The sequence below is a fragment of the Crocodylus porosus genome, unplaced genomic scaffold (genome assembly GCF_001723895.1).
Source record: "Crocodylus porosus isolate Cpor-Errol unplaced genomic scaffold, CroPor_comp1, whole genome shotgun sequence".
NCBI classification, from domain to species: Eukaryota; Metazoa; Chordata; order Crocodylia; family Crocodylidae; genus Crocodylus; species Crocodylus porosus.
In genome coordinates, this window is record NW_017728938.1 from 426,673 (window position 1) to 438,478 (window position 11,806).

The 11,806-nt window shown below is 46.2% G+C and overlaps 1 protein-coding gene across 1 annotated transcript in view; it reads left to right on the plus strand.

The window, feature by feature from the left end:
- LOC109318265 (stabilin-1-like) overlaps positions 1–11,806 on the plus strand; it is a 449,042-nt gene that overhangs the window by 425,943 nt on the left and 11,293 nt on the right. The window contains exons 29-30 of the mRNA XM_019547392.1: positions 1,545–1,678; positions 2,565–2,730. Of these exons, the coding sequence (XP_019402937.1) occupies positions 1,545–1,678; positions 2,565–2,730 (300 nt within the window). The remainder of the gene's footprint in view (positions 1–1,544; positions 1,679–2,564; positions 2,731–11,806) is intronic.

An 11,806-nucleotide genomic window follows, 5' to 3' on the forward strand; every position in this document is an offset into this window, starting at 1 on the left:
ACCTGCTACAGTACCAACCCCACAATAAGGACAACAGAATCCCTCTGATTATCACCTGGAGACCTCAGCTTGGACAACTTGGATAAATTATTAATACCCTTCAGGCCCACTTGGAAAATGATGATTATCTTAAGGTAGACTTGTGGGGACCAGCTTATCCTGGTTTATATACATCCCTCTAACCTTAAATGACATCTTTATAGCAGCAGACTAGCTAACTCCAACTCTCATTAAAATACCAGGCCTTGCTGCAGACCCAGATGTCACCTCATCAACACAGAGCACATAATCTCTGGAAAAAACATGAAATATTATCCAAGGTTCCTTCATCTGGTCTTCTACCAGTGTCATCACCTTCTTACAGTGCCTTTCTGCTTTCTGTGTTGGCCAGCAAGGGTGACCCCTATGTAAAAAAATGAATGGCTGTCGATTTGACATCAATTACAGAAAGACACAAAAGTCTCAGGCAGAATATTCTGTTGCTGATGTGAAAGCAGTGCAGCGCATAGGCTGCTGTTTTGCTAACAGTTTTTTTTTAATAGGAAAAAACAAACAAACTCCAACTGAATAAGACATTCTAAAATAAAAAATCATCCACGTACTGGATTATACTAATCATGGTCTCAACAGACTGTGGGGTCTTACCCCATTACCTGGATTAACTTCTAATGCCAGCTGTTTACTCCTATATTTCTCAATGTGTTGTGCTTGTCTGCAAGCAGGTATTCCCTGCAGCACCAAAAGAATCTCTCTGCAGGGGATTTCCTGGGGCACATTTGCAAGTGTGGAGTGGGAGGTGAGGGGACAGAATATCCCATAGTAGGGTCCTTCTTCTGTGTTTGCAGCTTATGCTCTGTACTGCTTTCACGAATGTATGCTGGCAACCCTTGGAAGAGTTTTTTTAGGAGAAACCCAGTACTCCAGAAAGTGGTGGTGTTGATTCATCACGTGGCACTTTTCCCTCTGAGTCTGTACAAAGGCAGAGACCCCACATGGAGCAAAATGACTTCCATTGTCCACCTGACATATGGTTGTGTTTCAGTGACTAATGTTTATAATGGCGTATTTGTATATTTGTATATTTACATTCATATTGGTCTATTTGCACTGGTATTTGTATATACCTGATAACGTTTCAGAGGTGAGCTAAATATATAAGGTGAGATTCACTGGGAGGTTCTGGCTAATTTGTACTGCTAGTGTGTTGCCTAGAAGCTGGAGATAACTGGTGAAATTAAATAGTACCCTATATGTGTGAGAAATACTCACACATACCTCTGTCTGTATAATTATAAAATCTTGTTAGGAGTCTTCTAAGTGAAAGACGTAACATATTCTTATGTTGGATCAATTGCTGTGGAAATATTTCATATTATCAAGAATAAACAGAGTTAGACATGTGCATATTATAAAATATGCCAGCAGTTGCCTGGCCCCTTAAAAGTACACACCTAGTTGCTTTGAAAGCCAGATCACAGAGCCCTATTCTAGCCAGGCCTTGAACCTGTGTTCCTGGAGATCATGCTGGCCCCAATGTTTTCCAGATAAAACAGCCGGTGTGTTCCATCTCCAGTCACCTAGAGGAAAGTATAATTTCACCTACAGGGAGGCTCAGGTTGCCTGTGCAGCAGAAGGTGCTTCCTTGGCAACTCTTCAGGAGCTCTCAGCAGCACAGCAGGTATTGATAAAGTTGTTGCTCAGCTCATAAAAATGATTCTGTTCTTATTGTATCAGGGTACCAGAAAGTTTGGTCTGGGGCTCTCACAGCAGCTTGAAAAGCAGGGTAGGCCAGGACAAGTGTTTTTTATAACAGGTTGTGAGAACATCTATTACAGCAAGAGAGCACTCTAATCATCCCCATTCTGCTGGCTAGCTTCTTTGTCAGGGTCATTATGCTTAAAGGGATATCAGACCTTGGGGGTGTCAAGATCCTGAAGCCAGTGACAAGCTGCTGTGTTTGAGACGGTTACAGTTCATAATATCATGTTTTGAGGGGGATCCTGTCAAGACTAAAGAATGGATAAATGCCATGCATGTGAGCTAGCAGTGTGAAGTTTTCTGTTTTGCTTAAGTCAGGGATATTACAGCATTGGTAGCAGTGGTGGCAGTATAGCACCTAAAGCCAGTAATGGTGGAGGCAGAAGATCATGTGGCAGCAGTGGAGCATGCCACAGTGGCAGCTCCAGCCCCTGCCACATGCCCTGTGCTGGAACCAGAGCTATATCTGCCACCATGGTGCAGGGCATGCAGTGGCAGCAGTTCCAGCTTTGGCATGGGGCACAAGTTGAGGGCTAGCTATTGCCACATGTTCTGCTGCTGCTGCTGCTTTTTTGTATCCTGTGCTGGATCTGGCCTGCAAGGAACCCTGTAGTCAGGATCTGGCCTGGGACACAAGGTAAGTTTGATACCCGTGACATAAGTAGAACTATATTCTGTAGGTTAGACAGGGGAGAGCAGTGTGTGGATTTAAATGTAGGAGTTTCTCAAGTCAATCTTTGTCCATATATATGTGTATAAAACCAGGGAAATCCTGTGCCTTGGCAAACATGTTTTTCATTTTGCAGATGGGTTTCCACCTCTGCTTTGTGGGTTGGCTTGATAATGGGACAGCAGGGTATCCAACTGCATACCCAAACCCTAACTGTGGTTCCAATCATGTTGGGATTGTGAACTATGGTTTCCAAAGTGATTTGAATAAAGGTTGGGATGCTTTCTGCTACAGAGCTAAAGGTAAGAGAATACTTACTACTCTCTCCATTGGAATCTGAATTAAGAGATTTAAGGGGTGTGTTTACACAAGTTGGCATCTCAAAGTCACATGTTATTAAGAATTTATTTTCTTTTGATACATCTCTCTCTCATGAAAAAGTATGCTCTGTATTTGCAATAAGTTAGCATATTTACTTGAATACAAGACAAGGCTTTTCCCCTCAGTTGGCAAAGAGAAAAAAAGCCCCATATCCTACAGTTGCATATAAAGAAGTCTCAGTAAATACATTATCTATCATTAAACTGCTGCTAAAAGCGGCCTGTGCTCAGCAATAGAAACAAACTATTAAGTTGATTAAATGCAGCCAACACTGAGCATGACTATAAAACATATGGCCCACATTGGGTAAATATGCTGATGGGAACCTTTTTTTTTAGTGGCTTTTAAAAAGAAATTGGGCAATTGCACCCCCAAGAGGGAACAGGCACCAAGGCTGGAGGTACTGCAATACGAGGCTGGCACTCAGAGAGATGGGAGCAAAACTCCAGCACCTCCCCTGGTGCCAAAAATGCTGTTTTGCGGGGTTTGGGTTTTTTTAAATTTATGTCAGGCCAAATTAGCCCTGAATTCTGTCAGCTGAACAGAGGTCATTCATTCAAGTCTGTATGATGCTACCTTCAACAAGTATCCTACCTCCCAGACTCTTCAGCCCGGGGGTTCAGATACCCTAAATCCATGGCAGGCATCCAATGTGCAAGACCCAAGCCTGGAGTTCAGGAGCCACCTAGTCTTGCATGCCATAGCCAAAACAAGCAAGCTAGAGGAAGAGAATGAGAGTAATCCACCCTTCACCATAAATTGTGTAACCGAGGTTCTCCCATTGGGAGGCTATAGTAGACTGTTAGGAGTGCCTAACCCGCAGTGCAATACAGAGGTTTCCACCCTCAGGTACATCAGATCATTCAAGGCCAGGAAGAAGGGAATCCCCTCCCCACTCCACCTCCCCCCTCTAGCCCCTGCCAGATGCAGTAAAACCCTCTGGGCCAACACCATCCTCCTGGTATCTCACTTGCCAGGTAATGGGGACTTTTTGTTTTAATAAATTTTACTTAAAACACACTTATCACCCTACAGTTGCAGAGTTACACATATTAAGCTTCCTTGTTTCACTAAGACTTCATATCACAGAAACAACTAAATATCAAAAACATACACCTACATATATTAAACCCTTAAACAACATGCATCAACTTCCCATAAAAACAAACCTTTACAGAAATATTTTCCTTCATACAGAGCCCTATGAAAAACTATTACCTCAGTAACTACCTGAAACTCCACCCCTCCCACATCAGTCCTCTGTTGCTTTAGTGAAACAAGAGTGGCCTTCCTTTTTCCTCCACTTTTCCACCTCTTCCTTTCTTACCTCTTTTTGTCCCGATCAATGTAGTATTTCAGTTCATTCAGACCCACCTTTAGACACTCTCTTTCAGTGAAAGTCAACTACTTAAATATCCAGAGGTTTCTTGCATTCCATTAACTAGTTATAACTCATGCTAATAAAGTCCTCAATAACATTTCCTCTGGTGCCTTTGATATGAGTCCGTATCGTACCATTTCCCATTAACAAGTTTGTTTTGGTGAAACTCAGAAAGCGATGGACCCTTTCCCACACCCCTTTTGCATATGAACACTCCCAAGACACATCCCACTGTTTCTTCTTCCCTGCACCTCTCCCTTAGGTACCTCAATGAGCTCGTCAAGCCCCATCTGTGCTGCACTTCTCTCACCAGCAAAAACTTCATTATGTTCTTTTAGTTTTTTACATGCCGCCACTCTCCACACCTTCACTTGTCTGTCTATGAAGTTTCCCACCAACACCATCCTGTCTTTCTCCCCTCCTGCTTTCATTCATTTCTTATGATCCTTCAGGACCTCCAGCCCTACCTTCCATACTTTATACCTCTGCATGAATCCTTCCATCCCGACGTAATGAACTGGCAGTTGCTGTGCCCGTGGATTCTTCAGAGAAGCCCACGTTTCCTCAAAATTACAGCTGCATGAAATAGGTGATATATGTTGCTTCCTCCTCTCCCTCTGTTACTGCTTTGCATACTATGCTTACATATCTTTCATAGACAAACAATCCCAGATCCAGCAACCCCCATCCCCCGCATCTCTCTTGCTTTGTACAGTTCAGATCTAGCCAAACTTTCTCTGTTGGCATTCCAGAAAGCAAATATTTCCCTCCATTTTTGCTATATGCCACCATGTCAGTGAGAATACAATTCCTGTGTATAGAATAATCTGCAGTAGCACAGCCTTAAGCACTGCCACATTTCTGGCAAAGGTCAGTGTCCTTCCAGACCATAACCAAAGTATTTGCCATATCCTTGCCATCACCTTTTCCCATGCTGTATTACCTTTTCCTTTGGTGTCCATTGGGATCCCTAGCACTCTGGAGGTATGTCTACATGAGATACTTTACTCAATATTAGAGCAAATTACTGTGCAGTAAGCATCACCGTCTACACATGCAGATGCTTACTGCACATGAATGTGCTCTAATTGCAAGTAAATTTGCTACCTGTAAATACAAGTATCAAATTTTCTCGTGATTACTTACTGTGCCATATGGGGACAATGTCCCCATGCTCTGGCAGCAAGGAGTTCCCAGCCCCCCCTCCCCAGTTGCTGGGAACAGGCTAACAGTTGGAAGTCGCTTATCTCATCCCCGTATGGATTTTAAAAATCCTAGATACTCATTAATTTGGCCTTCATTGAACCCCCAAATCCATGTTTTTCCGTGATTAAAATTAAACAGCACTATAGATATATGTATATATATGTATCAATTTAACACAATATTTTATTGATATATTTACAATTTTAAAGCAATTTGAAGCCTACCAGTGCCTCAATCATTAGAATAAAATGCATTCTAACTACCTGTATATATTGGCATTTGATTTTGTTTTTTTATATTATCATAGAAAATCAGAGCTCCCCCTGCCACCTTTGCTTACTAGGACATGTGTCCGGCTGTAGCTGTCCCCCTGCTGCTTTGTAGTGCTAAGTAATTCTGATGCCCTGCCCCTGCCCATGCCATTTCCCCTCACTCACAAGCCTCCCCAGCCCTGCCAGTGCCCCTCACTCCCAACCCATAGCTCTCTGGCCCTGGTGGTGCTTCTCACTCCTGACACACAGCCCTCCTGCCCCCTTTGTGCCCCTCACTCCCAACCTGTAGACCCCAGTCCCCCCTGTTGCCCCTCACTCCTGACCCACAACCCCCTGCCCCTGCCAGTGCCCCTTACTCCTGATCTGAAGCCCTCTGCCCCCCTCAGCCCTGCCACCCCACAGTCCCTCAGCCCCTGGGCTATGCTGGTGTCCCTCACTCCCAACCTATAGCCCCCTGGCCGTGCTGGTGACCCTCACTCCTGACCCATAGCCCCCTGGCCCTGCTGGTGACCCTCACTCCTGACCCATAGCCCCCTGGCCCTGCTGACGTCCCTCGCGCTCAACTTGCAGTCCCTCACCCTCCCTGGTGCCCCTCACTCGCTAGCCACAGTCCCCCAAACCCTGCTGGTGCTCCTCACTCCTGACCTGCAGCCCTCTGCCCTTCCCCCACTCAGACCTGCCAGAGAGACCTGCCCCAGCTGCCCCTGCCTTGCCCAGCCCCATGCAGACTACAGAATGGTGGTTTGCAGGGACAGGGATGGGGGTGGCCTGCACCATGGGGTGCATGCAGCGTGCCTCATGCAGAACCATAGACAGTGTGTGGGTCACCACTCGCTGCCCCACACTGGGGCTGGAGCTGGGGCATAGTGGGCAGGACCAGTGCTGAACTCCACAGCAGCAGTGTAAAACAGAGGGCACCTCTGGCCCAGGTCATACTGCAGTCAGCAGGAGAAGGGTGAGGGGCTCCAGGCCCTGTCGCACCCAGGCTTGGACAGCTCCAACTTGTGTGGGTGTCAGCAGAGTGAGTTCGGCCCTGGCATGTGCTAGAGGGAGAAAAAAGGGACCACAGCTAGGCTGGGGCTGCCATCCTGCACCAGGTGGCCTGACCCCTTCTCCAGGCAGCATCTCCCAGCCACCCTTCTCCTGAGATTATGGGGCATGAGCCCCCAGCACCACCAACCCAACCGCACAGCTCCCTGCCACCCCCAGAGGGCCCCCCTGCCCCCCCACTGGAGGGGCAGGTGCCGCCAGGCAGGCCCTGCTGGCAACAGCGTGGAGCTGGGCTTGGCAACAGCACTCAGTGCTCTCTTAGACCCGCCCTGGCCCACCGCAGCCCTGGCACCCAGACACCTTCCCCCAGCACCAGCAGGAACCTGCCCCGTATCACAACCATTCCGTCCACACACTGCTGCCACTCCCCCAGCCCCCCCACACACATGTCCCACACCCCCTCCCCCACAGTCCCTTGGATGGTCTCCAGCCCTGGCCCTCCACTCCCCTCCCCCCATAGACTTGCATGCATTCAGCTTGTAGGGCTGCTCCCTGCACCCTTTCTGGCTGTATGCTCGCCATGTGTGTATGTGCATGCCAACACACATGGCACTCCCTGCCTCCAGTCACCCTTGCCCTGCTCCCCCCAGCCCCAAGCAGTTCTTTGCATGTTAGAAGACTACCAGCCTGCATGGGGGAACTTGCTGTTTCCCATGGTTTTCTCCTTTAGAGAGGAAAATACCTGCTTTTCTCTTTCATAGATTTAATAGAGTTTAGGGTTGGAAGGGACCTATTATATCATCGAGTCTGACCCCTTGCCCTGGGCAGGAAAGACTGCTGGGTTCAGATGATCCCAGCCAGGTGTTTGTCCAATCTCCTCTTAAATACCTCCAAGGAAGGGGACAGCACCACCTCCCTTGGAAGCATAGTCCATATTTTGGCAACCCTCACAGTAAAGAATTTTTTCCTGATATCCAATCTAAATTTGCTTTCCTTTAGTTTGTAGCCATTGTTTCTAGTTACCCCAATGGGCACCCTGGTAAACATTGTTTCCCCTATTTCCTGCTGCCCTCCCCCCCCCAATGAATTTGTAGACGGCCACAAAATCACCTCTCAGCCTTCTCTTGTGGAGGCCGAAGAGATTCAGGTCCCTCAATCAGTCCTCATATGGTTTTTCCTGTAGACCTTTAACCAGATGGGTGACCCTCCTCTTAACCCTTTTCAAGTTATTCACATCCCACTTGAAGTGTGGCACCCAAAACTGGATGCAGTACTCTACCTGCGGCCTAAACAGTGCCACATAGAGGGGAAGTATCACCTCCCTGGACCTGTTTGTGATGCACCTACTTATGTGAGAAAGAGTACAGTTAGCTTTAATTATTACTTCACATTGGCAACTCATGTTCATCTTGGAGTCGACTACGACTCCGAGATCCCTTTTTGCAGTTGTGCTACTTAGAATGGCTATAGGAGTATTGATGATTCTTCCTCCCTAGGTGCAACACATGGCACTTATCTTTGTTAAACTGCATCCTATTCTGTTCCGCCCACTTCCCCAGCCTGTCCAAATCTGCCTGGATTCGCTCCCTGCCCTCTAATTTGTTTACCTCCCCGCATAGTTTGGTGCCATCTCCAAACTTGGACATAGTGCTTTCTGGTGAGAGAGCAATTGGTCATTTTGTATAGATCACATAGCTGTCATGGCCAGTTGCCATCTGGATTTTGACCAGGGAGACTCAGAAGTGACCCTGCTCCTGAAGACGCCCACAGTCCTATCTAGGGGTGGTGGACTCTAAGGTTGTCCTAACTCTTGGGCAGGAAACAGTGTCTCTCCTTACACACCTACACCCAGCTTTTCAAAGTGTTTGGTGGATACCCCCAGGTAGATTCCTCACCTCACCAGATATTCAAAAGAATTCAAATCCCATTTTTACATTAGACAGAATAGCCATAGTCTCTGTGGTGGTCACTGTCCAGAATCAGAGCTGCTTGGTGCCAGTGTTTTTTAGAAGCATGGTGCTAGCTGCAGGTGCTGGTCACTGGAATATCCTGTGTTTAATGAATCTTGTTTTAGATGATCAGTGCTTAGGGTTGGATGGAATATATTACAAAATGGGACGGGAGGATGCACAGCCTTTGCTGCAGGTAGGGAATGCTTGTGTTTTGTGCAGCAACTGTCCAAATTAGTGGGAGGGTTTTATATAGGTCTTCAGAGATAGACCTGTGCATACATTTCTCCTTCCCTCCTAGGCTTCTGGCAGCCGTGTTCAGCCCTTACTTTGCCCATCATGTGTTCATGCAACTGAAATAAAATCATTTTAAAGTTTTAGGCAAACAATATGCACCCCCCCAAAAACAACACTAGAGGATTATGGTTTGGCAGTAGTTGAAGGGAAAGGTCCACACAAGCCAGGCATATTCAGTAGAGGCCAACAGGTAGGTTGATCAAATTTACAGCAGCAATCTCAAGGTCTTGCTACATAAACTTTAGCAGAGTTCATGCATTATTCCATTGTAGTGGCTGCTTTCTAGTTGGCAATACCCTAGTGCAAATGGGTTGCTTTGCAGATCAAATCCCTCTGTGCTCTGGCCCCATGAGGGAAGAGGTGCTTTGGGAAAGACTGTGAATTTGTGCTTTCCTGCTACTGGTGTGCATGTGCTTCCCAGTCCTTAACAGGCACCACTGACTAGAAATGAGAAAAATCTGCATTTTTATGCAGTAAAGAGAAAACCCAGATTCCTGGCTATAACTGTGTTTGTTTTCCTCTCTTGGATGTGGGACAGTGTATCTCTGATCACTCTGATTGCTTTGGAGATCCTTCTACCTGGTCATGTGCATACTTGGTCTTTGTGTATTATCTTCTGGAGGGTTTTTCTCATCCTCATAGCCAGCATGTTAACCATTAATTTATAGACCATGTTTAGGAGTATAATCAGTCTCCAGTTCTTCAGGAATTCTTTCTCCCCTTTCTTGAAGAGTAAGATCATAACACCTCCTGTAAAATCTTTCCCTGACTCTCTTGTTTCTGCTATTTCCTCAAAACGTCCACTGTATTCTTCTCTATCCATGCTCAAAACTTTTCATAAAATCCCATAAGCTATCTGTTTTCTCCTGGTGATCTCCCTCTTTTAGAGGTTTTTAAACACTCCTCCAATTCCTTTAAGCTTCTATTTTCTTCCATCTCCTTTGTTTCATTCTCCTCTACTATCTCTTCAGTCTCTTCCAAGAAATCTTTCACTGTCTTCCTGTCTATTTCTTTCTGGTATAGCTCTTTGTAAAATCTTCAGCATATCACCATGGCTTGAAATGCTGTTGACTCCAGAATCACTCTTCATGTTCTCCCACCCAAGGTGCTTGTGCTAAGAACATTTTCACTCTTGTCTTTCTTTTAAAACAGGTTTCTAACTCTTGCCTTCCTTCTTCTAGCTCTTCTCATGCCTGTCTTAATTCTACAGCTTCCTTTAGCAGCAACTGTTCTCTCCCTCTCTCTCTCTCTCTCTCTCTCTCTCTCTCTCTGTGTGTGTGTGTGTGTGTGTATACACACACACACACACACACACACGTGTGTATATAAAATCTCATCGTACTTCTGCCAAAACTGTCCTGTGGCCACTATGGCTCATCCGACAGTCCAAAATATATCATTGCCATTCCAGCATAAACATTCCTGTCACAATATCTGCACTGTGCACCTGCGCTCCCATGTATCCATGTACTCATGTGACCATCACCATCATCCTTACCCATCACATAGACATGCAACTTTTCCCTATACCCTAAGCTTGCCCACTCCCCATTGCCCTCTCCCCTACCCCTATCTCTCTCTATTTCTTTCCCCGCTCTTTTAGTCATCACTGTTACCACTGTCATCACTTTCTTCTCTCATATCACCGCCACTGCCATTGTTACCATCATCATTATTGTCATTGCTTTCTTCTGGGGTCCCAGCCCTGAACAATCTGTACCAGCCCATCCTCTTCCAGATGATCCCTGCCATCTTCCACTGCTTTCTTTCATCTCATTCAGTCTCATTTTGATACAACAAGGCTAGATCCATCTGAATAAGATGTATGGTAGTGCCCATTAAGTGTAGTGCCCCTCACCGTTGACTCTTTTTCAAGTCATGCTGAGTCACTACATCACATACACATACAGCCACTACTTCACTTCTTCTTCAATCCCACAGCTGGGTTTGTGCCTTTCTTTCCCAGTTCCAATTATTCCTATTTTTCACGAGCCTTAAATGCCTAGCAAACATCATGAAATGGCCCCCTGAACAGTTCACGCAGAATCCCTCTGTTGCCTGTTCTCTTACCCTGGTACATATGATTAGCATGGGTTGCCCTCCATGAGGTGAAGCTGGATCAGGTTGCTCTGCACATCTTCTGCATATAAATTTTTGGAGCATCCCAGAGTTTGTGATGAGAACACCCAGTTGTAGTCTTGAGTGGGGGCTAATTAGTACATGGATCCTTTGGGGGAGGAGGTATCTGGAGCCCACACACATACTGAGCAGTACTGAGCTGTGCGATCACCATGGCTTGAAATCCTGTTGAGTCTGATGAGGCCCAGCCCAGTGAACTATGCAGTAAATCATAAGGCTTTGGCTTTGGACTAATAACATGAAGAAGGTGCCAAAGTGCTGTTTAAAAGTGTGTTTATGGAGTACTGTGCTAAAACTCGCAACAGTTTCAAAGAAGATAACATGCATCAATTCTTGGTGAACTAAATGTATGGGTACCTGGCAGGGGAGACACCATGGTCACAAAGGTGGTTTTTGCAGGGTGAGGCTCATGCCTTGCACTCTGAGCAGGCTAACTGCTGTGAGTTTCCCCAAATGCAGGAAACAAAACTGCACAATTTTGTGGCAATGAAGGACTGCTTTCTCGCTTTCCCCCTGGCTTGCATCTTGACCTTTTGGCTAGGAACAAGTGAAGCTAAGGGGCCTGGGGCTTGCATGTAGGATTTGGGGAGTATCTGAAGCCCCAGACCAATGGGTCTGTATGGCAGGATACTTGCCCAGTTGTAGAACCACACAGACTTGAATGATTAATTTAAAACTTATCAAAGCATCCACAGCAAAAGACAGGCAGGTGATCCAGGCTGACCTAGACAGGCTCAGCAAATGGGTGGACAAGAACCTGATG